The sequence below is a fragment of the Hirsutella rhossiliensis genome, assembly GCF_020360975.1.
Source record: "Hirsutella rhossiliensis strain HR02 chromosome Unknown scaffold00011, whole genome shotgun sequence".
NCBI lineage: Eukaryota > Fungi > Ascomycota > Sordariomycetes > Hypocreales > Ophiocordycipitaceae > Hirsutella > Hirsutella rhossiliensis.
In genome coordinates, this window is record NW_025408677.1 from 2,650,825 (window position 1) to 2,676,881 (window position 26,057).

Here is a 26,057-nt window from a genome sequence, read left to right on the forward strand (position 1 = left end):
GTGCGCTGCTCTGCCTCTGCCTCTGCCTCGCCTCTGCTCTGGTCTGCTCACGGCTCAGCTGTGGCCAGTCCCACCCTCTCTTCTCTTTCCAGGCGTTGTGTGGCCACGCCCAGTACTGCGGAGTTCGCCTTTATCCATTACCCCGTCATTCATTTTTCGTCAAAGGACCGTATAAATTTTCGCCTGTCCCGCGCGCCGCGCCGCACCGCAACGCACAACCGCTGCCGCCTCGTCGTTTGTTGTCGTCCAAGACGACACGACCAGACAAGAGAAGCTTTGCACGGCACACGGCACACGGCACACGGCACACGCCCTTCACCCCTCCTAATCGTCTGCTGGCACGGCCCTGCCAGCCCTGCCAACCCTTGGCAACTCGGGCTTGCTACTGTCGCCGGAGCGCGAGCCTCACCAGCGTCAGTCAACAAGCTTCCCCCAGAGCCAAGTCGCGCACGCACACACGCACGCATCTTCGTCGGGAGAAACGTGCTGCCTGGCTACACGCACCCCCTTGATCCATCTCCGAGTCAGGCGCTAGACTCAGTTGAACCTGGGTCCTCGGCAGAGTCCACTCTAGTGCCAACCCCAATCTTCTATACCGCACTATAATAGTGTCGTACTCCCCAATCTGTACGGAGGCCATTTTAGCCCCTCGACCTCTTCCTGTGTTTGTGGACGAGCGCAAACATCCTTGGCTTGTCCCCCAGCAGAGATCCGCGCGCCAGACTTACTTGGCTCTGGTTTCTGCTGTCATCCTCCCTCTGCTGCAAACATAATCTTCCGTGTGGCCTTGCAAAGCACCGCAACGCCGCCCCATTCGCGCCGCCAAACATATACATAACCGGACCGGCTACCTTACCGCCCTGCTACCCCGAGGCTTTCTTACTTCTGGACTCGCTCCGCCATCATCCTTAACTACCCCTACCACCGGACGGACCAACGCCAAACCAGCTTGACGCGGCCCTGGAAGCTAAAAAGACTGGCCGGCCTCCGTCTCATACAAAGAGATCTGTGGAGACGTAGCATGTTCCTGGCGCCAACGCGATAGCATCACGCTTCCGTTGCATACCGTCCCGACTGCTGCTTCCTTGCGCATCTCTTTCCTCCAGGTTCCTCGGGCGACCCTCAAAGGCAACACCACGCGGCTCCCTCACCCAGCTCTTCTTATGGACCGCGGTGCTCAGGAGTACTCGCAGTCAGGTTTGCCCTCGCCCTATCCCAGCAACTTCGGCGACACCCATTCTGAAGGCTCGTCGGCAGATCACGCGTCTGCTGCGCAATACCCGGTCAAACAAGAAGTCAATTACCCGACCTCGGCCACCCCTAGCTCGGAATACAGTGTCTATCCACCTTCGGCGCGATCAGGATCTTTCCCGGACCACATCCAGCGTTCATACCATCCAGCTAGCGGCACCAGCGGCGGCGGCGGTATGGCGCAACAGCAGAACAGTCCGTCAATGCCCCAGCAGGATGGGCGTAGCCATCAAGCCCACGCGGTCAATTCTGACAACGATGTACCTATAGATCCGTCCATCGCGGCGCCCAGTCCAACTTATCCCTACGGGCAGCACTCGCCGTATGCCGCGAATCCAGACATGGCACACAGTTACTCTCACCCCAGTGGCAGCATGTACGCTCAACCGCGTCCGGACTGGACGGGCTACGGACAGCATGGAGGACCCCCCTTGACACCTGGTCACCCCGTGTATGCACAATCGCCGGCCTCGGCACCTCAGCAGAGACCCAACCAGGTGAGTTTGCGACGCAAGCCTTTTTACACGGAAACCTGCAAGCACTCGGTCAATGCCTTGCTGCGTCGTCGACGGAAGATGCGACTCCTCCAGCCACGACATGCTCGCTCTCCAGCTGGCGATGCTGTCATGTTATGTGGTGGATCGAGGGCCCTTCTGCGGCGGAGAGGCGGGATGCTCGGGACCCCGGCATCCTTGGCAGAGGCTCGACATCCTCGCAGGCATTCTGGCACCTTCTTGCTAGTATCGAGGCTAATGCAACCCGATCCAGGTTTACTCCTTCGTCCCAATCCCTGGAGCGCAGCAGCACAAGCGACCGCGGAGGCGATATGAAGAGATCGAGCGGATGTACAAGTGCGGCTGGAACGGTTGCGAGAAGGCCTACGGCACGCTGAATCACCTGAACGCCCATGTGACGATGCAATCGCATGGCCCCAAACGAACCCCTGAAGGCACGTGGCTATTTCCTTTTTTGTCTCTTCCTCCGGCCTGGCACACATGCTCTAGACGGCAGTGGGATATTGCCAGCGCACTTGCGTTTCTTGCGTCTGTTTGAATATTCTCAGCCTCATGTCTCACGGTCGTTGCCTGCACTGCGAGACCCAGCGACTGTCGTGCTCGGCGATGAGGTTTGCGGGAAGTGACTCCAACGTCACTTGCCGTAACTCCTGGCCCGGATCTCTGCTTCAGACATAATCTTTTCCGCCCTTTTCGCGAGAACCACTGAGCTAACTTGTGCAATTTAGAGTTCAAGGAAATCCGCAAGGAATGGAAGCAGCGAAAGAAGGAGGAAGATGCCCAGCGCAAGGCCGAGGAGGAGCGACAACGGCAGCAGGCGGCAGCGGCGGCTCAGAACGGCGGCCCAGAGCCTCAAGGACCAGACGGAACGCCCACGACGACATACCCTGGCTCTCGTCCGGTGCAACTGCCTCCCATCGGTTATCAACCCGCACAATACCCGGCACCGCCATCTAGCACAGTGCCTCAGCAGCCTTTACCCGACTACAACACCAGCCACATATATCCCAACTACCAACCACATTCTCCTTACGGCCAAGCACACCAAAGCATCTACAGCCAATGTACGTAGCTTCGAGGGAAAATGTGGCGACTCGCGTTGGGCGTGGACCGGCTGACAGATGAGCAGCAAACGGCGGGCAGCCCCCTAGCCACTGAGCGCTCTTGAAAACCGTGGCAAACGTCTCATCGTGCATTAGGCCAAACATGACTGGGCGGAAGGGAACGACGGCTGTATATTATCGGGCCACTGTTTGGGACTGCAAGCACCCCTTCCCGCTTTGCTTGTTCGCGTCTGCTGCCCCACGTCTCCAGCTACCGTCGCCGAATGGCGATCATGGTCAGGGGACGTATGACTTTGGCAACCGGCTCTGACCGACGGATGCTTTTGGGTTGAAATTCATCTTGTGTACACACGGAGTCTCGTTGGGCTGGCGGGCGAAGCACACGCGGACCGAATCTGGTCTCTTTTCCTGTTGTGCGTTCTCGTTTGATTTTGTTATTCCGAGTATCCATCCTGGTTTCATTGCCGTCATATACGCGCGGGCATCGGATAGGTAAAACTGGGTGGAGGCTTTGCATTTTCAAGGGGATTTCCCTTGTTGCTTTGTTTCCTAGCTGCGAAGGGCCTGCGGCAGTGGGGAGGTGCTCGGCGTAGCAACCACGAGGCGCATCGGTTTGTCAGCTTCGCAGCCAGCGCATGGGGATCTTTGAGGAGCCGCGCCGTTGGCAGGAGACGGGGGAGATTCATGATCAATCGAGGCCGCGAGGCAGTCGAGAAGCTGGCGACGTGTTTTTGGATGAGACATGAGGCGAGCCATGGACGGTGAGGTTGATACAAGAGGCCGGTGAATTGGACGGGCGCTTGAGCCGTGTAGGAGTTTGAAGGCAAAGCAGAGAAGAGGGGTTGGCAAGCAAGGAAGACGTGTATGACGCTTTCTTGCAAGACTGCACTTGCAATAGACACGAAATTAAAGGTGACTACGAAGGCAGGCCGATGAAGGAGGCGGATGGGCGACGGGGATTTATAATTGCGTGACTGGATTGACTAGCTGGGCCAGCTAAATAAGAGGCAAGACGGACAACAGCCTAAGGTAGGCCGAGCCAAGGTAGGCCGAGCCAAGGTAGGCCGAGCCGAGGTGGTGGTGTAGGTAATTAAGAAGAGATGGAGGTTAATAAAGGGCGGTTAGGGTGTACGTATTGGAGGTATTACAGAAAGGCGGGAGCTAAAGTGGGCGAGGGCTCTAAAAAATGACCTGCATAAGGAGCCACGAGGGACGGCCACGCGGCGTTTGTGCGACGCGACGGGGAGCTTAGACAAAGAGGGGGGCGCGCCAGCATGTTGGCTCGAGTTCTTGGAGCCAGAAAACCGTGAGAGTGAGCGTATGCAGAGTAGATTTTTCGACGCAAGGTCGGGAGCCGGGTTGGCGGATGTAGCTCGGCGTCGGGTAACCGAGAGTTGAGCCTGGGTGGGAGTCGGTACCCAGCGGTGCACCAGTGTGGGGGGGGGGAGCTCCGACGACTGCGGTGCAAAGTACTGTACTCCCGTAGACGGGGGGTTGAAGGAAGAGTTGCGTGTCCTTTGCGACTGGTTGCGATTTGGCTGCGATTTGGCTGCGATTGGAAGAGACAGTTTGATGGACGCGAGGTGAAGAAGAGGGACGAGGTTGGGAGTGGGCGGGCTGCTGTTTAGCGCGGGCCCGTTGCGCTGGGACGCTTGGGGTACCTGTTTCGGCTCCGAACATTTGGTAGAGGGTGGCTCCCACGCCCCCCTCCTGTCCATGTATGCATTATCGAGCTTGTGCTACCAACGGGCGGCGCGCCGGGGAATTAAAAAAAAGGTTAGGGATGGCGGATTTTAGATTCGACATGGGGGAGTGAGAGCAGTACGCCGGCAGCATTCGGGGTGGTACAAGCAGCCTTGTGCGTCTTGTGCGTCTTGTGCAACAGCAGCAAAGCGATCATGATGAGGTCGGGGGGTCGGCCGTCATGTGCATTTTTCACTTGGGCTCGTCGACGAGGCTCTGCAAAGGCAGCCAGAGAGGTTGCTGACGAGGACAAGGTTTACAAGACATTTTGCGGTAATGGACAATAAGCCACCGCCAAATGCATTTCTTGCTTCTGAAGTATGTACAGCATGCATGTCATGTCTCTCTCTCTCTCTACGGGAGTACCGGCCACCTAGTCAATATGCAACCAAAGAGGAAGAGCTAGCTTTCGTGTCCACGTCCAGGATGAAAAGCTACGGTGATACGGAAACGGATAATTAGCTGTTTCTCTCTTTCCCTCCTGCCGCCATGGCTTGACTTTCTTCTTGTTTTCCCCCCTCCCCCCTCATCAGTGTATAAAAGCTCCCAAAGAAGGCTAGGAGGATACGAGCTCGGCCAGCCGTACGGATACAGAGTGTACTGTGCGCAAGCCAGCTCAGCCTCCGCCACCACCTCCAACACGGCTCGATTACGCCCCATCAAAGTATAAAACAGCTGCCCGAGTGTCATCGACGCATCACGACGGCGTCGGCGGCCCCTCGACACAGCCGTCAGATTTGCCTTGGACGACATGCAGCCGCCGAGGGTAAACGACACGACACGTAGTGCGAAGCTGGCGGCTGACTCATCATCACCAGAGTAGAGTTGGTGACTGCCTCCACGATGACGCTTCCCCCGCAGCTTCTCTTACCTTTGCCTTCAGGAGCCAGAACTTACAGGGAAAAGAAAAAAACATTGAGAGAGAACAGCGAGGACGAGAGGGATGGGGAAAGGTGTCCTCGGGCGACATGGCAACAGCACAAAACCAGGCACATGGCGTGTGAAGAAAATCCCTGACACACAAAAAACAAAGGCACCATCATCATCATCATCGTCGGCGACGCATCACCATTCGTCGACAGCATCCGTGGTCATCGCCCTCCGCAGCTGCTGCAGCAGAGAGACCCCCGTTCCAGTCGCAGGGCCAGCAGCAGGACCGGGCACTGCCTCTTCCCCGATCCCGCCTGCTCAGCATCTCCTCTTCAGCTGCCAAGCAACCACGGCGGGGAAAAGAAGGCCGGCCAGGACGACGCTCGTTTGATTCATTCTTTCCTCTTCGCCCGTCAACCTTTCATCTTCACATCCCTTGTTTCATCGTCATCATAATCCCCGTCCCCCTGCCCCTCTCTCTGGCAGAGCCCAAGGCCGCACGCACACGCGACCACGATAGCCAGCCATGGACTCCAAAGCCTCGTCACTGTGGATGCCCAAGGGCATCGCCAAATCCAACTCGACCGCCTCTACCAGCGGCCGCTCTACGAAGTCATACGACTCGGTCAAGGGCATTGGAGTCTACGCCTTTGGCACTCTGCACCTTGTCCGGCACGATGACTCGCCTCGTCACTCGTTCGACGGCGATGAAGACGATGGCCCGCCGCCGCTGGAGCCCCCATCCGCAACCACGCAGTACAGTTTGCTACCCCAGACTAAGCAGCCTGCGTCGCCTCGAAATGCAATGCTCCATGCCATGGGAGGCGGCGATATCGTCCTCGTCCTCCACCTGCCCGAGGCTTATACCATCGGCTACGACACCATTTCCTTCTCAGCCAAGCACTTCATCGGCATCAGAAGCCTGCCCGCCGGGCCCCACTTCTTCTGGGCTTCCAACTCTGCGGCCACTTCGGTCCGCAGCGGCTTCTGGATCATGAGCTCGGGCGTCAACAGAGTCCACGTCGTCCAGTGGCACCGGTACAACGAGGTGTTTGTTCGGCCCACTCGCACTGAGACGCGCATCCAGGCAGAAAACGTGGACAAGATCTTCGACCAGCTGCCCCAGTATCGGGATCCCACCGCCTTGGGCCGCGCCGGCGGCGAAATGTCCCCTTTCAAGATCCAGACCAACATCAACTTGTGGAGAGAGTTGACGTGCAGCCTCGATCAGACCATCCTGGACCGCATTATGGCAGAGCAGGAAGAAGGATGGAATGTGCACACGTGTGATCGCGTCAAGGGGTCGCTTAGACTTCCCGGCGACATGGACCTCGACAGGAGGCTGGCGCATCCCGTCTTCCAGTCACACGAACTCAAGTTTAGCTTCGAACAGCAAACCAGAACATACTCCCTCGCCCTGGTAGGGCGTGCCCGTACCCGCGACGCGAGAGACTCAACCTCGCACATCATCTCATGGATGACTGATGCCCCAACAAAGCGTCTCAGCGAGGATGACATTGTCGGCGAGCTCCAATTCGCCTACGTCGCGGGCGTGTACATGGGGAACAACGCCTGCATCCAACAGTGGTGGTACATGGTCCTCAGACTCTTCCTTCGGGCCTATCGCCTCGTCCTTCGTCGGCCCCAACTCGCTGCGGCGCTGCTCCGCACAATCGCTGGCCAGCTTGCCCACAGCATCGGATGGGTCGATGAGTCGATTCTGGACTACAGCGAAGCCAACGCCCGCAAATTGCGCGTCGCTCTCATCATCTACAGGCGCCGCATGAAGGAGCTTATCCTAGGCACATCCCGGGATGCCAACGTTGATCGAGCCTCCGTCTCCGTCGCCTTTTCGAGGCTCGAAGGCGTTGTCGCGCAGCTGGGCTGGGATCTCCAAACCGAGTACCTCCGCAAGGGCAAGATCAGGTTGGAGGATGGCGAAGACCTGGACGTGGAGTTGAGTGAGCTCGAAGACGAAGACGAGCGTGGCGAGTGGGCACCCGAGATTATCGAGCTGGATGAGTACGGGCGCCAGATTGGCCTCGTGTCACTGTCGAGCTAGACGAAGATCTCGAGATTCTCGCCAGACCGAAGGCGGTCATGGAGAGGGGGCATTGCCCCGTCACTGACACTACCCCCCGCCCACTAGGCTCATGAGTCTGGCGTTGTGGTAATGATAATTCGTGGGAGGGCTGCGAGAAAGCGTCTATGGAGTCGGAGGCGAGTCACAGCGTTTGAATTTCGGTATTGGAAACACGAGACATGCCGGAATAGGAAGGGAAGCTGCATATGCACGGCACGGAAAAGGCTTGTGTCTGGGGAGTCCTGGGTGTTTTGGCTGTTAGTTTATGCGCATTCAGTATAGCAAGGCTGATTGATTCATCACGCAAGTTCCCCGGCCCGGTTGATGAGCGAGGTTGAGGCACGAGCCTCATGGACAAGACTGGCGCGGGGCTGATGCTCTGACTGTTCTCGTACGGCCAGTGCGAGTAAGCTCGTGCCTCTGCGGCCCTGTACGTAGATTGCTCAACCACCCGCTTCCAGACAAGCCGTAAGGAGCCTGAGCAGGCTTCCTACGTCCAAGCAGTTCATGAGACGTGAACTGGGCTTCGTGTGGTGTCGAGTTGCTTCTCCATCTTCAACGGTCGACACCAGCCGACCCAAGGCGTACCTAGAAAGAGACTCGACAGTGGCGGCCATGCAGTTGGCTCCCAGACCTTTCACCACGGGCAAGCACATCATCATGGTATTCTCTGTCGTAAACGTTTTGAAGACTTCATTTGCCTGTCAGGCCCTTTACTACCGCCCAAATCAAGACCATGGAAATGCCCAGTGGAAAGCTATTCCCCACGCCAGGGAAGAAGAGACTCCGATTCCTTTTGTCCACGCCGCGACGTGACCACGTCCCCTCCACTGCCAAGCGGACCATTCCACAATGGCCGCCGCACAGGCGTGGCGTCGCGCACTGTCCCAACACCCACGCACACATAAGCAGCATCTCCCTTCCATCCTGTGCCCCGGGACAATTGTCCGCTTATCGGTAGGACTTCTGGAAACGGGCTCTGGCGCCGGGACCACCAAACTTCTTGGGCTCGCAGCGGCGGTTGTCGGCGACGAGCAGGGTGCGGTCGAACTGGACGAGGGCCTGCTTGAGCATGTTCTTGGAGTGCTCGTCGACGTACTTTTGGTAGTAGGCGATGAGGGACTTGGCAATGGCCTGACGGACGGCGTAGATCTGGGACGTGTGGCCACCACCCGTGACGCGGACGCGGATGTCGACGTTGGCGAACTTGTCGAGGCCGACGACGAGCAGGGGCTCGTAGACCTGCAGGGCACGGGAGTGTCAGTTTCGCAATCTCGAGGACCAGAGCTGACGTTCGGACGGCCCCGTTCGGGTGGCAACTTCGTAGAGTGTAATGCCAGTCACCCGACTGCGAGTGACTGCTGGACAGACAGGAGCGAGTTCCCCCCAGGGCTGGGGCTTGAGGGATGTGGAAAAGTCGTACCTTGAAGCGCAGGATCTCGGGCTGCACCAGCTTCAGGGGACGGCCGTTGACCTTAATCAGACCACGGCCAGCCTACAGACACCAAGCAAGCGAAGTCAGCCGTCCGCCACCCTCTCGTTGAATTCGGCATCGTCGTGATCATCACCGCCGCCGTGACCCTGCCACCTCTCCGCCCACCGCGGCGCGGGCCAGGCGCGAGAGCACGACGGCGAAGGCAGGCGGGAGACGCGATGCAGCGGACGCACCTTGCAGTGGGCGACAGCCGTGGCGGTCCTCTTCTTGCCAAAGCATTGCACGCTCTGCGTCGTCGACGACATGTTTGCTGCTGTGTTATTCTGGCGTTGGCAAAGGAGCGCTTGCAAGGTCTCTCTCGATCGGTCGGTCGGTCGGTCTGGTCGGGAGGGGGTCTCCGGCTTGAGCTTCTCTCTTCTCGCCTGCGGTCGTCGTTTGCCTGGGCGGATTTTTTTTCGCCGGGAGAGGGTTTGTGCCCTTCCGAAGGGCGCTAGTCCGCTCTCGGGCTGGGGCTACTGTGGGCCTTCTCGCTCTGCGTGTGTGTGCGCGTGCGCGGGGCTGAGCAAAAAAAGGACGGGAGATGGGAAAGAGGTGGCTGCACGTGACTGAAGCCCTAACCGAAGCCCTTTTGGACATTGGGGAGTGCATCGTTTCGGCTCCGCCCAAAATTTCGCCTCGAGTGAGCACCACGTCGGCCAACTTTCTCAGCCATCAGACCCAGGAGTAACCGCCGTCAAGGTATGTGCATCGATGCTCGCTGATTCCGACAGATTGGAATCGCCGTTCTGACCGGCTTGTCCAGATGGTTTCCGCCAAGAAGCACGTTCCCATCGTGAAGAAGCGTACGTTTTTCTCGGTCCCTCCATCCGGCGATGCATCATCCCCCCCTTGGCCGCCTCCTCTCGTCGCCCGCCTGCTATCCGACGTGTACCACTCAGGCTTCGGCGGTTTGTCTGCGATATACGGCCGTGCGAAAAGGATCTGGCGGGCGGCGGCTGCGGAAGGGGGGGAGAGGGAGGCCCAGCTGGAGCGGATGTGGGCCGTCTGGAGTCGAAAACGCACATGTTAACGCGAGGTGTGAATAGGCACGAAGCGCTTCAACCGTCACCAGAGTGACCGGTTCAAGTGCCTCGATCCCAGCTGGCGCAAGCCCAAGGGTATCGACAACCGTGTCCGGAGACGCTTCCGTGGCACAATGGCCATGCCCTCGGTACGTTTTTTTTTCCCTTTGGAGCCGCCTTCCACAAATTCCCTCCTGGGGCCTGGAGCTGTGGCGGGAGACCATTGCTCAGGGAGTCGATGCTGACGAGCGGTGCGAATAGATCGGCTACGGCTCCAACAAGAAGACCCGCTACATGATGCCCTCGGGCCACAAATCCTTCCTCGTCAACAACGTCAAGGACGTCGAGCTCCTGATGATGCACAACCGAACATACGCCGCCGAGTACGTTGAAGCCCTTTGCATGACCACACCCATCGAGGGGGGTTTTTCCAAGCCTGCTGACATGTCGTCTCTTCTCCAGGATCGCCTCGAGCGTCTCCTCCCGGAAGCGAATCGACATCATCGCCCGCGCGAAGCAATTAGGGGTCAAGGTCACAAACGCCAAGGCAAAGGTCACGACCGAGGTGTAAGCGCGCGTCAGCGCATCCAAGATTCGGGTTTCTGGGGCTGGTTTTTTACGGACGACATCGGGAAGGGGAGTGGGGAGGTTTTGCGCCGCGTTAGCAAACGTCCCTGGGAATTCTTAGGCCGGGCGCGGGATTTTGGCAGGTCCTCGGGCAATGTATCTGTCGAGATGATCCGACGCTCCGATGAACAAAACGCATCAATGTCAGTCACTCTCGTGCTTCAGCAGACGGGGTGCATACCCAGTTGAGCCTTGGCGGTGAAGTCGGCCATGAAGTCGATGAACATCTCGGTGGTGGTGGTCATCAGTGGATAAGCCATGCAATGGTACACTGAATCCTGGCAGCGATCAACGCCCCTCTGGTGCTATCGAGGTGTGAAGAAGGAGAGGGAGGCTTCACATGTTTTCGCAAGGGGCCTCCTTTCTGATCCGTACCTCGCCCAGCGGGCGTGCTTGGGCTCCCAACGACAAGCATGTGGGCATTTGGTTCCTCCAGATCGAACGAAAGCCACTGTGTTCGCTTCCTTATGGGCAGAAAGGGCAAAGTTCTAGCCTTGACATCTGCTTCGGAGACGAGTCAAGTGGCAGCGAGGGACACGGTATGTCCAAGGGATGGCTACCATGGCCCACGCGACTGAAACTGAATGGCCGCCCCGGCTGAAGCTGCGCGAGCAGCCCATGTCGCGGGCTCGATTTAACGACGGGCACCCTAGCAGGGAAAACGCGCGACCCAGTCCAGAGCCACAACAAGGCAGAGCAGGCAGCCCAAAGGCGAGGTATGAGGAGGAAAAGGGTCGAGTCATTCCCATCTCCCCTCGCTGTGTTCACAGCGCCCGCCTCTAGGAGTAAACACTCGGGCACACACATATTGCAACAACGCCTAGTATACAAGACAGCAATAAGCACTCCACATCTTCTCCTCGCGCTCGCAGCCTCTTCCACGGCCCCGGGTATCAACTCACCCAAACACGGCCAGCCTGGCTGACCATCCTCGTCCTGAATCATCACGAAAAAAAAGAAAGAAAGAAAATTTGGGGGACAGGAGCCAGGAGGGAACAAAGGGAAGACAGGAGACAAGCAAAGCCAGGCCGGGCATCCGCGCGCCTGTGCCTAGGGATGCCGCCGCATGCTCAACGAGGGCAGAAATCAGCATCACAAAAAAGAAAGCAAAAAGAGGGGCAAGGGGTGCGAGTGAAAGCACGAGCCAAGGCGGCGAGCACCGAATCAGGGACCTCGACAGGACCCGGCGCGCGCGACCGTGCTTGATGTGCTCTCCCCAAAGCGTTCGTACATCCAATGTATCTCATATCAGGGCATGTCGGCAAAAATCATTACCCATATACAGCTCAAAAAGACACCAAAAGGCAGAATATGTGACGGAAGAGAAGACACGCGGATGACCGCATTGCATGAGCAGCGCGTAACCTGACGCCTTGATGCTCCGGGGACGCTCAGTGCCTCCTCCTGATTTCATGGTCCGACAGACAGTCAATGGTGATGATCATGGAGGCCAGGTGTCGTGTTGTTGCCAAGCCCTGGCAACATGCCGCGGTTTTCGACCAAGCTTCAGCCTGTCCAGTCCGGGGCTCTGTTGTTGCGTGATAAGGGCCAGCCACTCAGTGGTGCTATAGCAACCACAGGTTCTTATATCGTCCCTCGGAGACGCTGTTTTCTCGCCAGCCAGTCTCCCAACATGTTATCCAATTGCTGCCCGGATTCCGAGTTAGCTTCCACATCGCAGGTTTGTTTCTCCGTCACTTGGCCTTACCGTGGTAATCTCGGCCAACTTGGCATTCTGCTCCCGAAAGAGCCCTCCCATGACCGGATGGTCACTGCCGGCGGGCTCCACATCCGTCTTGTCGTAGACGACCGCCAACAGGTCTCGGATATGATCGGTGTCGTCGAAAAAGGCTCGCAGCTTTGTGTCGTCCCAGCTCGGCTCTTTGCTTGCCGAGCCGCCGACTTGCTGGCCGCCACGCGCGGCCTGCGTCTGGTCAGGAGACGGCGAGGCTTCGGGCGAATCGGCCTCTGGCGATGACGTATCGACGACAAGCGGGGGCGGACTGGATACGTGGGCGGGAGATTCTTGAGCCTGCAACGTCTGCGTCCGCTCCGTGTGGCCCGGCAGCGGTTGCGGCGGCGGGGTGGACGTCTTGTCGTGCGCGGTCGCTGGTGTTGAGCGACTGCTGTTTTGTTGATCGCCAGCCGCCTGGGATATCGTAGAATCATTCGATCCGCCTTGCCATCCTTTTGGTGGAGAAGGCCCACGAGACGTCTGTTGGGTCTTGCCCTTGCCAGACCCTTCTGCCTCGGAATCGTCCGAGCCGTCCAGCTCTCGCGTCTTGGCTTTGACCGTCTTTTGCCCCCTAGAATCCGGACCAGCGCTTGAGCTCCGAGCGTTCACAAGCTTGGAGGTGGCAGACTTTTCGTCTCGCGGGGCGGCAGCCACGGAGCCGGATCGCTGCCGCAGGGCATCTTGAGCCGATGGCGGGTGCTGTTGATTGGACGGCACCTCCTGCGTCTCCCGAGTGTCGGGGTGGACGATGCGCATGGACGCTGGCGGCACGTTGGACACGTCGTTTGTGCGCCCCTCGGCCAAGTAGGACGCGAGCTCAACAGACTTGGGCGCCTTGCTCGCCGGGGGCGGTTTCTGCAATCTGCTCGAGTTCCGATGGGTGCTGCCGGGCTTGTCGGGAGAGGCCTGGTCTTCCACCATGCGATCCTCGCTGTCACGCGACTCGGAAGTGGTGTCCATGGACCGCTTGCCAATCGACTCGTCGTCATCTTCGAACACCTTCTTTTTATCTTTTCTCGAGAAGAAGCTTCGGATGGCGCTCGGCTTCTTTTCCTTTTCCTTTTCCTTCTTATCCTTGTCCTTGCTTTTCTTCTTATCCGGGACGAGTTCCTTTTCCAACTTATCCAGGCTGGTCCTCGCCTTTGCATCCCGGGTGGCGGATTCCGTCGACTCTCGAGGGGTGTTGTCATCTCGCAGCAGGTTGGGGGTGAGCGTTATCTTCTTGGTTTCGAGACTTTCGTCCTTGAAGAAAGAGTCGGTGTTCCTAACTGTGCCGTTTCGCGACCTGCTGGGACCGCCCGCCTGGTTGTCAATAGCGTCGTCGCCCTCTCTGGCCTCTTCGGCGTCGACCTCTTCTTTCGAGCCCTCTGCCATAGCGTCTTCCTTGCTCGCCCGGGTCTTTAGAGGTTCGACTTTAGCGCCATCGTCGCCGATTAGGTCGTCGGTCGAGCTATCCTGCTTGTGCTGATCTGCCGACTGCTGCGCACTGGGGCTAAATAGTTCGTCGCCATCATCGTCCTCGGTGGAGTAATCGAAATCGGAATAGTTGACGTAGGTTGGTTCAGCAAAGGTGACTGTCTTGCGCCTTCTGCGGATGGCCTTGAAGGAATTCTTGGGTTTTTGCGCCTGATCGCCCAGCATCGTGGCTGAAAGCTGTGGCCGTGTTAGGATTGGTGAGCTCAGGATGGTCTCGAGATATGCTTACGTCGATGTTCCTGTGCTTGTTCAAGCGGGCCAGTCTCTCCGTCGGCGTCTCGATGTGCTCGGCAGGCAGATATCCTGGATCGTCGTCAGACTCCATTCAGGCATCAGGGGTCCATCAACTCACCGATACTGCTGTCCTTGACCACTCGCACCAGCCACCAGTAGCTGTTGCTGTCATCCAGCAGCACCATGGTGTCGCCCTTGGTCGCATTTGCTTGGCCTTCGACGGTAGCCACAAAGGTATGCAGCGCGTAAACGAACTCGAAATCGATGTCCTCTGAGTCTTGTAAGCACTCATCCCTCCAGCCAGATGCAGTATAACGTGGATTGCGGGGAAGGGGAAAGTCGGAACCATCGTCTTCCTCGATTGACGGCTCGTAAGGGATCGTGAGCGGCGAGCCATTGGAGTCGTAGCGGCCACCATCCATCTCGTCCAAGACTGAGTCCGAGGCCATCGAGGCACCAAGTCCTTGGTGGGCAGTCCGACGTAAGCCCAGAAAGTGCCCACCACTCTGCACACCAGGCCCGGGCACCGTCGTCAACGTCTTCTATCCGGACTTGGGTTTGCCCTGCTGGGAGCGACGGTAGCGTCTCCTTCTCCCTTCCCTCCTGGCCCCGCGAAAGGTGGCGGGGCGTTTGGCGTTGCGCCGTCGATTGCGCCGCGGGACAGAGTCGTCATCGTCGTCGACAGTGTTGTTGGCCCGAGCGGTATACTCACCGCGAGGAAGAAGAGGACGGTTGCAGTGCCACTCAGCAACTGCCACTCCGACTTGATGGAGCTGCACACTTGTCCAGTAAACGGGAATAGAAGGTACGGGCACATTCGGGGTCAAGCACGAGGTCCTGGAAGGACCCGGGCAGGGCAGAGGCCGTGGCAAGCAAGATGGAAGGGAAGACAGGCGCGGCGGCCAGGCCCCTGGGGTGGTGGCGGAGTAGTACCCACCATCTTCGATTGAAGGAGAGCTCGAGATCTTGTCCATCATGTCATCTTCGTCGAGGTCGCCATCGCCGTCGAGGTCGCCTTCGTCCGAAGACGATGAGGTGCCGTCATTCTGAGAAATAGCGAGGTCATCCTGGTGGTCGAGATCGTCGTCATACATGTCGGCAGTGGTGGACCCCCCGGCGAGGTCTCCGGGTTGGGCGCCACCGGAGCCCGAGTAGGCGCCGTGCTCTTGCGACTGGGCGTCACCGGGTCTGCTGCCCTTTCCACTCATCCATAAAGCCCTTGGGCTATGGGCTTCCTCTTCGGCGGTCTCGTGAGCGACCTCGCGGAGGGTCTCGGCCTGGTGCGGAGCGATGGGAGAGAGGGAGTAGTCCGAGGCAGACTCGAGCAGGCGGTGGTGGTCCTTGGCCGACGGGGGACTCTGCTGCTGCAAATCGATTGTATCTGCAGAGCAGAGGAAGAAGAGGATCTTGTTAGCTGGAATTGGTATGACAGCAGGCGACAAAACAAAAAGAGAGAGAGATTCAAACAGAGCCTTGGCAGGGGGGCTGGAATGTGTGGCCCGTTGATACGCGGCACCACCCCGGCCGCTTGGTCGCAGACGAACCAAGGTCTCGTGGAGGCAGAGAGGTGCGGCAGGGTCAAGCAGGGGCCAGTCTCGGAAGAAGGGGAGGGGGATGGGCATACGTACCCGCGCGGATGATGGTAGGCCTAGTCATGGCGATGATTGTTTTTTTCCCCCTGGGAAATTCGTTGCGGGCGCGCGCGGGGATTCAATGCCCCTTCCCGGGCCCCCCCCCGTCGCCTTCGTCTCGGGTGATGGGCGTTCGGAACTCCCAAGTTTGGCTTGTCGAAACGCTCTTAATGCTGCTGGTGCATGAAATGTCCAGGCTCCCCTGGTAGCGACGAGGAGGAGAAAGGGTCGACTACTCCGAATTCAATGGCGACGGGTAGCCCGGCGTCATCGAGGGATGGAAAAGCTCGGTCGGGTCCGACGAGAGAAATGGGAGGTTGGAGAAGGAAAGGAATGGTCGCGCTGCGTGTGCTGTCCGCGGCTTGGCCGTCGTCGGTGCGCAGAAGCAAGGAACGTAGGTAGGGCGGCGTCGTGAAAAGAAGAGCACAGCTCGCTCTCCGAGGTAAGGACGTGTTGCAATGGCCGGCCCGCCTCTGCGTCGAGTGCTTTGGCTCCAGCAGAACGAAGCCGTCGAAAAGGCGGCTCAGGGGGGGTGATGCTGCGCACGCACTCCACAACCAAGGGGGGACGAGTCGTGGCGGCTCTCCTCATGGTGGCTGGCTGAGGGGCTGAAGGCTGAAGCGGGGCAGGCAGGTTCCGTACCTTTTCATTCATTCTCATCGATGCCGATGGGAGATTAATACCTCTGTTCTGGGGATCAACGTGCGTCTTCTCAAGTACCGTGCTATCGGGGCCGGCTGGGATGGGCGCATGCCGGGTACCTTAAAGGTTAGGTACAGTAGGTGTTTACATGCGCGGAGTATCTGTACGGAGTAACTAAAACCTTCCCTGATGCGCTAGCACATACCTGGCCTTGGGCACTCTCGCGCGGCCTGGGCGTCGGTACCTGACTATCAGACCTCATTAATTACAGGACGGATATCCGTACTCCATACTCCATCGGGACATGGACGACTGCCGAGGTGTGACCCCATTGCTCTCGTCAGTACGGAGTATCCGTCCGTACAGTAGTACAGTGGACGCTTGCCTCCCTGGCCCAGCTACTTAGACCAGACACCACACACAATTTGAAAAACATGGGATGGGCCGGCCGTTTCCAACGGTCAAACGGCTGAATTACAAACGTACTGGCACATTGTTGGATGGGAGAGAGCAGATGATACCTGTCGACTCCATATGGGTCCGCATCCAACTAACAAAACCTCGTTTCCCATCCGCAAGGCTCATGGGTGACCATGAGTGACGCCTCCCTGCACGACCGTCGCAGCCTCGCAACAGGCGCGCCTTTCAGCGGTACAGCCCAGCAAAGTACCGGTACCCGGGTCATTGCTTTGGCCCAAGCCGCACAGCCGCTGCTCTCGTCATGAATCCTCCGAGACGCCGCCCCATGGCGCCAACCCCTTCCCTTGGTACTTACGCGTGGCCCTCCTGACGCACCTCTCCAAATCCCTTCCTTGTTCAGGGTCCAGTAGCCCGGGCACCACCTACGCCAACCCGACGAGCGATAAACCGGACGAGCGGTATAGACCCAGCCTCCGCACAAATCACACTCATGAGACAGACATGTGTCTTTAGGGGCGCAAACTCTTATTTAGCGACTGACGTCTGACTGGCTCATGCTGCCGTGATCCGATACCCGCAGACCATACTATTATTTTCCTCGTACGTACTGCCAATCTTCCTTCGTTTCTGCCTTCATCAAAATCTTCCCCTGACCCATGCCTATCCGTGAACCCTAATGCAAGTAGAAACCATCCTAACCCGTGCTCAGCTCCTTGGCTGCTTGATGCTTTCAACGCGGCGTTGCCCTCAACGAGGCCATATTCACCGACAAGTTGTGGAACTGCGCCCTCAATCCGTCCTCCCATCCATTCTTGCCATCCGCTTCGACATGCTAAAGCATCCGTTAGCAATTGTCTCTCCCTTCACGATGCCTGCTGGCGCCAAAACTTACAAGTCAAAGAAGGCAAACTGGCTGGGCTCGCTACCAAACTCGTAGACGAACCGACTGGCCAGGTAGCTGCCAAAGATGCTCCTCAGATAGCTCTCGGGCACACGGGACACAATCGTCTCCAGCCCAATCTTCTGCAGCAGTAATGCAGGGAGTGCGTCCTTGAGCACGTCGTGCCGGATCTTCTCATTAGTCCAAAGGTCCGACTGCTGCAGCTCCTCGTCTAGGTCCGTGATGGCGAGCGACAGCTTGTCCGACAAGACGGATCGCGGCGTGCCAGTGGCCTCGTGCTCGCGCCAGATGGCCTCAAACTCGAGCCGAGCATTCTCGCAAATCTTGGCCTGCACCTCGCCGACATAGTCGTTGTAGAACTGCGGCGCCTCCCCGGTATTGGCGTCGCAGCACATGTTCTGCACGAAGCCATCGTCGTCAAACGAAAGGGAAGCCAGCACCTCGAGCGAGGATGATGTGACTCCACCCTTGTTCGCCGAGGCATCCTTGTACAAAATGCAGCCTGCAGCCTCGAGACGAAGCTTGGCGTCCTGGGTTATGAACAAGTTGGCACCTTCCACAATGTAGGGAATTGTCGTCTTGCCGTCCTTGATCAGCCTGCTGACCGAGATGAGATCAATCGACTCGGGGCGGCCGCCACAGGGCACAAAGGCGTCCGTCATGCCCGTGTCGCGCAAGTGGAACGTGTTTCGGAAAGACGTCCCGTTGGTGATCAGCTCGCCGCTGGGAAGGACCACGTTGTTGTCGTCGCATAGGACGCGGAACCCATCCTTGGAGACTTTGGACATGTCGTACTCGCTTATCATGGCACGCTTCTTGGCCAGGCGGAGCAGCTCTTCCCTGTCCAGGCCGTTGGGGTCGGCCAGCACGCCGGAGCCATCGACAATGGCCGTCCACTTCTCGTTGCCCAGCAGAATTTCGTTGCTGCCCAAGTCGCCGTCAGGGCCGCCAGTCTGCATCTTCCTGACCTTGGAGGGGTCCAGGTTAAGCTTCCTGTAGATGCCCTTGACGTACTCGCGCACCGACAGCGTCGTCATGCCGTACTTGTCGTGTGGAATGCCGCCCAACTTCGGCGACTTGCCAGTGAAGAATGACTTCCACCAGGGCGCGCCGCGGGTTCTTGCGTGCTCTGTGGCCCAGTCGACCAAGTCGGCCGTGTTCTCGTCGGGGCCCATGAAGATGATTTCCTCCTTGCCGTAAAGATCCACCAGCTTGTTCTTGATGCCCGGGCTGACGGCCGGCAAAAGCAGATCCAGGATGCTGTCAATGTACTTTTCAAATGCTTCCTGGGCCTTGTCCTGCTGCTTAGGATCCAGGAGAATGACGCCCTTGGAACCGCCTTCGGGAATGTCCTTGTTCTTGCGCTGCTGTGTGTTGGCCAGTCCGTAGTTCTCGTCAAAAAGATTGCGCGCGTTGATGCCGTACGCCTCCTTACTGCGGGACTTGACAATGCGGATACCGCCGCGGGAAATGTCCTTGAAGCGCAAGTGGAAGCCCCTGGACTCGGCACCAATGACGAGGAACATGCCGTAGAGTCGGCGAGGGTACTCAACCTCGGGAAGGAAGGCTGGGTCCAAACGAAAGCTGAGAGCAACCTTGGTCGGGGTGAAGTAGTTGGTCTTGAGAATTGCATTGTTGAACACCCTGAACGCAGTCATGACCATCTCGTCGTGCTCGTTGGAAACCGTCATGGAGATTGTTTCCTTGAGCTTCTCGTCGGACAGGATCTCAACCACGGGTGTCGGCGGCACCGTGTACATGTTCGCATCGGGGCCGCCGCCGAGATGAATGCTGGCGAATGAGGCATACAATGACCTCACGAGGCCAGGGTATGTCTGGATAATCTCCAGGATGTAATCAGGAGTGAAGGTCTCGGTTCGCAGGCGACGTTTGAGCCTCGACAAGAGGGCAGCCTGTGCCGTGTTGCCGGGGTTCAAGATGTCGGACAGGGATGCATACTCGGGACCCAATCGGTTGAGGAAGTGCTGCACGAAGACCCATGCGGAGTGGGCATAGACGGCCTCCTGAAGACTCAAGTCTCCCACAGCAAAGAGGTTGTGGAACTTGTTCTGAGGCAGGCAGTAAAGGAGAGAAATCTCCTTTGCAATCTGGTGGATCGACTCGTCGATGGGTGGGAAATAACCCTCCAGGTGCATGGCGGGTCGGAGGTAGATACTCATGATAGTGATGCCGTTGGAGAACTGCTCCACATACTTCCTCGAGCTGGTGATGCCGTAGTAGTGGTAGAGGTCGCTCAGGGCCGAGAACATGCCTCGGGCCGTGCGGGTGCGGAAGGCGATGACGAGGCGCTTCTCGGGTGAACCCTCGATGTCGAAGATTTCAATGACGGAGCCAGTTCTATTGACCGCCAACTCAATGATTTCCTGGTAAATCTGCTTGGTGTTGTCCGTGGCCTTTTGCCAGAAGCCGGTGTCTGAGATGAGCTCAATGTTGGTCTCGTTGGGATCCGTCGCCTCCGGGCTCTGCTTGAACTGGCACTGGTAGACGAAATAGCATCGGAGAGTGGCCTTGGAGGTGGGACTAGCACCAATGACGGCCGGGGAGCGGAAGGTCTCGACGCGATACTTGGTCTTGCCCTGGTGGTCCAGGTACTTGGCCTCGAGACGCGACTCGTACCTGGGGCCGCTGACGTTGCGCGTGCCGGGCTCGCTCGTGTCGATATAGATGGCGTGGTCATTGGCCTCCATGTCGAGGCGGATCTCCTCTTGCTTGTCTTCGCGCGAGTAGGCTGCCACCTTGGCGGCGTAGAGCGACGTGATCTGGCTGGCAATGACGTCTGGGGTCTCGATGTGGAAGTACACGTCGTCGATGCCGAGCTGCTCGTAGAACCAGCAGATCTCCTCCTCGACGAGCGGCTCAGGGATCCATCCGGCCTTGATGATGATGTCCTTGACTGCAACGGAGGACCCAGTCAGTTGGGCAACAGGTGCGGAGACAGGGCATCTTTACCAGTCTTCATCTGCTCGACCTTGCCGGTGAACTCGGGAGCAACGTAGCCGACGGTGGCCGACCGCAGTGTTCGGTGGCCATTGCCATTGGGATTTGATGCCAGGGGAACGCTGAAGTGCGTGGGCTGTGGCGAGGGGCCGCGGCTGGACTCTTCCGACTGAATATGCAGCAGGGGCTTGGGCTTGGGGGCGATGGACCCCATGATGGGCGGTTCGCGGGGCTCGAAGGGATCAAGGTAATCGGGGAACCTGTCGAGCAATGCGAGGTCAGTCTTATGGGTGTCCACGACAAACATGGTGTCTCTGCGTGCGACGAGGATGAGAGCAGTTGCAAGGGCGCCAACCAAGCGCGGTACCACGAGCCAGAAGGGACAATGCAGCAAGGCTTTGGACGAGGGGCCGGCGAGCTCGCCTCGGACGGCAACGTCTCGCTATATAAACAAGGGCATGGGGCCGGTGGCATGGCTAGGCCAGCGGGCGTGTGTAAGTGGGCAACGCAGAAGCCGGCGCTCTGCGAGAAAGGGGGGTGGCCCGAGGCGATCCGAGACAGGGCACAGGCGTTGCCTGGGTCGGGCCCTTATCGTCCACCACAATAACCACAATGGGGGCCGGACGTTATCTCAGGGGCTGACAGAGAGGGCTCTCTTCCAAGAATTGGCCGCGACGACAAAGACGGAGAGAGAGGCGCATTGACAGGCGACCAAGGCCACTCACCTCGTACTCTATGTGCCCCTGCAGAAAAGAAAGAGCGGATATGCTGCCCTGGGGCTCGGGGCTCGTCGTTTGAGGCTGATGAGGTCGACACCGGCCTGGCCGAGCGGCAAGGAGACGGATTTGGTGACGTAGAAGCAGCTTATCGATGGCTGCAATGCACGTCGGAATGCGGCTGCCGAGCGCTGGCGGGGCAGTTGGCGGGGCAGAGCAGAGAGCGCGCCTACCAAGGGCTCGGGAGAGGCGGCAGGCAACAGGCAACGAGTGATGCGAGCGAGGTATGGAGGGAATTGGCACGCTGCTTGAGCAATTTCTTCATCAGCAACCGGTCAGCTTATACACAGGGAGGAGCAGGTTGCGCAGGAGGAGGCTGCGCAACCCCAAATGCACCACGGCCCGGTCACAGCACAGCGCAGCGCAGCGCAGCTCAGCACAGCACAAGCACAGCACAAGCGAGCACAAGCACGCACAGCGCAGGCACAGCACAAGCACTGCCCTTCCATTCGATAGGCATGCCGCTGAAGGCGGCGGCAGGGGGGATTTGACGACTCACCCGGTCGGTGTGACGAGGCAGAAGGGCGTTGGCGAGCTGAGGTGCCAATTGGCAGCAGGGGCAGCAAGCAGACTCGTTGAAGGGGCTTGCTCTCATCAATCTCGCCAGCTGAGTTTGCAGAGGGGATGGGGAATGGAGGCAGAGAGAGGTGACGATGCCTTGGACCGCTGAGACAGAGATAAGGAGACGCCACTGCCTTTAAGTATCCATTGCCCTCGAGACGGATCCGGAACCAAGCCCAAGCTGTTGTTCTTTTTATTTCCCGGCATTATGCTCCCAAAAAGGACGCTTTGCGAGGGCAACGGCACGGTAACAAAGTACTCGTACAAGCAGGTTACCGCTACCTTCTTGCCTGCCCGTGGAGGGGGAGACGTCTCGTGCCCCTCGTGTGGTGGGCCGCGAGAGCGGCGGAGTCGCCCAGACTGGTCCACAGCCCCTGGGAGTCACCTGCCAACGAGGTATTTCGGGGCGCCCTGTTTACCCTGGGTCACGGGGTCCGCATGCATTCATGTACCTCGATTGAGGGGTACTTACCCCACAAGCCCCGGGTTACCGCGCGCCCGTTTGCAGGTACCTGGGCGTGATTGAGGTACCCGACATGCGGGTTGCTCGGTACGTACAGTCGGTACGTAGGATACCTAGGTACCCGCCTAGGTAGGTGCGGACACCTTGAGCAGAGTCGATCGATGCGTACCTACCTTTAGATACATGGGCTGTACCTGCCTGTACATTTCGCGCTACACCTCTTCCTACTAGGGTACCTAGGAAGGTACCTGGTTACCTACTTACTGTACATAGGTAGGAAGGAATTCAATGCATATGCTTGTCATGGCGTGCTTGAATTCGCACGAGCCCTTCATCGGCTTCAGGTGCCCAATTCCTCCTGCCCACAAGCCCTCCAAACCTGTTGCGTGTTGTTCTTGGCACGGGTAGCTTTCGATTTTCTTCGGATACGAAAGTATAACGCCTACTCCGTAGTAGTTACGTGCATGCATCCATGCGCAGCATTTCTGTACTCGGTACCATTCAGGTACGGTATTCCATGAAACGTGTTTTCCAAAACACGGCGTCGTGTCCACTGAGCTTCCACAACTGGCGCTTTTCCTCTGCAACTCGCCTTGACACCGACACAGTCCACGTCACGCAGGACAATGCGGCGCCGGGGAACCAAGGCTCCTTGCATGCTCTCAGAGGCATATAGTGCCCGAGCAAGTTTCCCTTCAAGTTGGATCGCCCTCCGCTGCTTCGTGGCCCGGCAACTGTTACCTAAGGAAAGGTATCCATTACCAAACACCAGCAGGGCGCTAGGCTCTCTTTGGCAAGCAGGCGTGCCAGTTGTCGTCAGGCACGAGTTGTCGGAGAGACCTTTTATTTTTAGTGGCCGCCCCACCCGAGATACTCGCAGGCACCGGCTGAAGTACCCAAGGTACCTACCTAGCGTACTCTGCCCTGTAGGTACGGAGTACCCCCCCCCCCCCCGACCAGGGACCGGCCCACGTTGACGGGTCGGCTATTCGAGGCTCTGCAGCAATTTCATTGCTTCCTTTCGCTTCCAGCTTCTTTTTAAGCCTCACTCGCTCTATGAGGCTAGACCCGATCGGTGGCCACCGTCCATCGTGCACCGTATGTATGTACGTACACACTCCTGCGGGGAAATCGTCGGTAAGCCTGTGTGTGCTACATCAGCAGACTCATCAGAGATTTCCTCTCTGCAAAAAAAAAAAGTGCCTCGCAGACTCGCACACGACGATGCCGCGGAGCCGTGCGTGTGTGGTTGTCTTGCCCGTTTCAACAGCCCCAATTCGCGAGCCAGCCAGCCGCTCTCGCCCCCGCTGTGCTTCTAATCACATGCTGTACCCCCATTAAACGCGCTCTCCCCTTTTCACCTACACAATGACAAGCCAAGACGGCGGGCCGAGATGCGGAGGCGGAGAGAGCGAGGCCAGACGGGGATCAGGGGCGCTGACACTCCGGGGGGCGCCGGAGAGGCGACCAGAGACATTCAAGGTTATTCACTCTCTGCAGCACCAGTCCAGCCGCGCCCTGGCATGGCTCCGTCGCCGGTCATGATGCAATTGGCCCATTGCGTGGTGCCATGATGTTGACGTGCATCTGTGCCAACCACCGTGCCGGGGGCCGCCTGCCGTCGAGTTCGCTGCCAGAGGAGAGACTCGGCATCTTGGGTGCCGTGGCTGTACTGTAGGTACCTACATAAGCATGCATATGTATGCGACCTTGGCCATCACACACAGCTTGCGCCCGTGTTGGTCCTGGGCCGACGTGGCGATGCAAGTGCTCCCTCGCGTTTCTCCGCTGCGCCTCCAGTGCTCCCATGCCTGCCACGAGGTGCGTTTCTTCATCGGATCAACACCATCGTCGGGATTTATCCGAGTCGGACCGCTGTTGGCAAGGGGTGCCCTGTTCGGCCTGAGGAACTGCCTCATTGTCTCGCTGTCCGTTTGCCATGTGTTCAATGACCCGCATGTAGCAAAATGTGCAGCAACGGATGCAACTGACTGCGGTTGGCTCGTGATAGTTACCCCTTCTTCCGACTGTTTCCTGCCGCCCTTGATCCACGCACCTAGGTGTGAAGGGAGGCGTGGCCTCATGATCCGACAAGACTTTACTTACATACATGCAGGTACTCGGGGAAGATGGCCTTTGAACACGTCACAAGGTTGGCAGTCTCAGTCTGCCAGTTATTGTTTGGTCATGACAAAAAATGTCTCGTTCTTGTGGCCAACAGCACCATGGCGGCGTTTCTTGCTCGCCGGGACATCCACGAGAGACACCAAGTTGTGCGCGCGGCAGTGGATGGATCGGGGCTTCGGTGGATCTTTGGGCTCCCTCGCGCGCCCGCCCGTACGTGCCAAGGCGACGAATCCTGGATTCGCCGCTGCATTCTATGGCGAAGCACGAGGTGGAAGAGACTCTCGAGGGGGAGGCCCGTGGAAGGAGATCGACCAATCCGCAGCTGGACTTTTTTCTCATGGTTGGACGGGGCCGCCCGCATGCGCGCGTGTGTACATGCCGTTGACCTGGGTATACATACAGAGGGAGGAGCAGCCGTTGCAGCCAAGGTCGCGGGAGAGGGAGGGGAGTCCGCGGGGGTCTCCGGAAGCCATCGGAGTGGGAGGCGGGGACGGCACAGGGACCTATTCTGTTGTTGGTCGGGCCTTCGTTGTGCGATCCGTGGCCGAGTACCTGATACTGCGATGTACGAAGGCTAGATGATAGTAGCTGTACATGCAGCATTAAGGTGTCTATAAGAGTGATGCGGCCGGGACGCGGCCGGCAGGACTGTGTGGACCCGCTTTTTTGGCCTAGGCGCCGTCGGCCGGGTCCTCCGAAAGCTGCCCCGGGGTCTGGCTCCCACGGCCGTCAGCGTTTCCATTACCCCCAGCTTTCTCAGCCCGCCCGTTTCCATTACCCCCATTTTACATGATGGCGGCGGTGCAGCGTTTTGCAGGTGCACACGGCACGACGCGTCACTTGTTTTAGGGGACTCGAGGACGGTGGCGGTCTTTAGTCTGTAATGAAGGTAGGCGTGTGTGTGAGACCAAGGAAGCTTCTCCACGCCAAGCAAAACGTGCCGCAGCGACGCCTGCATGCTGCATCTCGAGCGTGGCCGGTGCCAGTAGTGTGTGCCCTTTGCCCTGTTTCATGGCTCGTGGCCGGTCCAATCCCCAAGCAGAGTACACCGTGGCGTGACCGGCCGTTGTGCTCTGCAGTTGGCAACTGACCACGTGCTGACTCGAGAAAGCCCCGATTACCTAACCTAGTAGTCAACGGCTGACGGGGCCCCGGCAGCTGACAGTGCTTTGCCTGAACCCCTGCCAGCTCGTGTCCCTGGGGGGTCGGGCCCAATGCCCCGGCGTCGGGAGCAGGCAGGGAGAAGAGGCCCGCCCAATCAATGGCAATTGACGTTCGCTGCATCACGAGGACGGCAGAAACCGAGTAGCGGCTTCGTGTCTCATTGGCCACGGAAGCGCATCCCTGCCATCAGGTCACGATGCTCTGCCCCAGATGGACTCTTACGTACAAGATCTATCGCTTCCGTTCGAGGCTCTGCGCCTGCTTTGCCAAGATCCAGGGTTGCGGCATACAGCATGGGATGAACTGACACGTCTCGTCGG

At 58.5% G+C, this 26,057-nt stretch overlaps 6 protein-coding genes across 6 annotated transcripts; 3 read left to right on the forward strand and 3 right to left on the reverse strand.

Moving 5' to 3' along the window:
• Nucleotides 1–1,163: 1,163 nt before the first annotated feature.
• On the forward strand, nucleotides 1,164–2,924 carry HRG_09157 (uncharacterized protein; the record flags this gene model as incomplete). The annotated part of the gene is made up of 6 exons (XM_044867628.1): nucleotides 1,164–1,197; nucleotides 1,258–1,446; nucleotides 1,522–1,748; nucleotides 2,020–2,200; nucleotides 2,495–2,830; nucleotides 2,896–2,924. The coding sequence occupies 6 exons, from the start codon at nucleotides 1,164–1,166 to the stop codon at nucleotides 2,922–2,924; spliced, it is 996 nt and encodes a 331-aa protein (XP_044717649.1).
• A 3,045-nt stretch (nucleotides 2,925–5,969) lies between these two features.
• HRG_09158 (AAR2 protein) lies at nucleotides 5,970–7,505 on the forward strand (the record flags this gene model as incomplete). The annotated part of the gene is made up of 1 exon (XM_044867629.1): nucleotides 5,970–7,505. The coding sequence occupies one exon, from the start codon at nucleotides 5,970–5,972 to the stop codon at nucleotides 7,503–7,505; it is 1,536 nt and encodes a 511-aa protein (XP_044717650.1).
• A 972-nt stretch (nucleotides 7,506–8,477) lies between these two features.
• On the reverse strand, nucleotides 8,478–9,266 carry HRG_09159 (ribosomal protein s9/S16; the record flags this gene model as incomplete). The annotated part of the gene is made up of 3 exons (XM_044867630.1): nucleotides 8,478–8,768; nucleotides 8,950–9,021; nucleotides 9,195–9,266. 3 exons carry the CDS (start codon nucleotides 9,264–9,266, stop codon nucleotides 8,478–8,480), a joined length of 435 nt encoding a protein of 144 aa, XP_044717651.1.
• Nucleotides 9,267–9,763: 497 nt separating this feature from the next.
• HRG_09160 (ribosomal protein l32 domain-containing protein) lies at nucleotides 9,764–10,593 on the forward strand (the record flags this gene model as incomplete). The annotated part of the gene is made up of 4 exons (XM_044867631.1): nucleotides 9,764–9,803; nucleotides 10,047–10,171; nucleotides 10,284–10,405; nucleotides 10,485–10,593. The coding sequence occupies 4 exons, from the start codon at nucleotides 9,764–9,766 to the stop codon at nucleotides 10,591–10,593; spliced, it is 396 nt and encodes a 131-aa protein (XP_044717652.1).
• Nucleotides 10,594–12,233: 1,640 nt separating this feature from the next.
• On the reverse strand, nucleotides 12,234–15,750 carry HRG_09161 (RING finger domain-containing protein; the record flags this gene model as incomplete). The annotated part of the gene is made up of 8 exons (XM_044867632.1): nucleotides 12,234–12,296; nucleotides 12,358–12,836; nucleotides 12,879–13,050; nucleotides 13,102–14,037; nucleotides 14,090–14,163; nucleotides 14,213–14,365; nucleotides 15,032–15,475; nucleotides 15,723–15,750. The coding sequence occupies 8 exons, from the start codon at nucleotides 15,748–15,750 to the stop codon at nucleotides 12,234–12,236; spliced, it is 2,349 nt and encodes a 782-aa protein (XP_044717653.1).
• Nucleotides 15,751–17,576: 1,826 nt separating this feature from the next.
• Nucleotides 17,577–20,953, reverse strand: HRG_09162 (glutamate/Leucine/Phenylalanine/Valine dehydrogenase domain-containing protein; the record flags this gene model as incomplete). Its single annotated transcript, XM_044867633.1, has 3 exons — nucleotides 17,577–17,619; nucleotides 17,680–20,602; nucleotides 20,659–20,953. The coding sequence occupies 3 exons, from the start codon at nucleotides 20,951–20,953 to the stop codon at nucleotides 17,577–17,579; spliced, it is 3,261 nt and encodes a 1,086-aa protein (XP_044717654.1).
• Nucleotides 20,954–26,057: the final 5,104 nt, after the last annotated feature.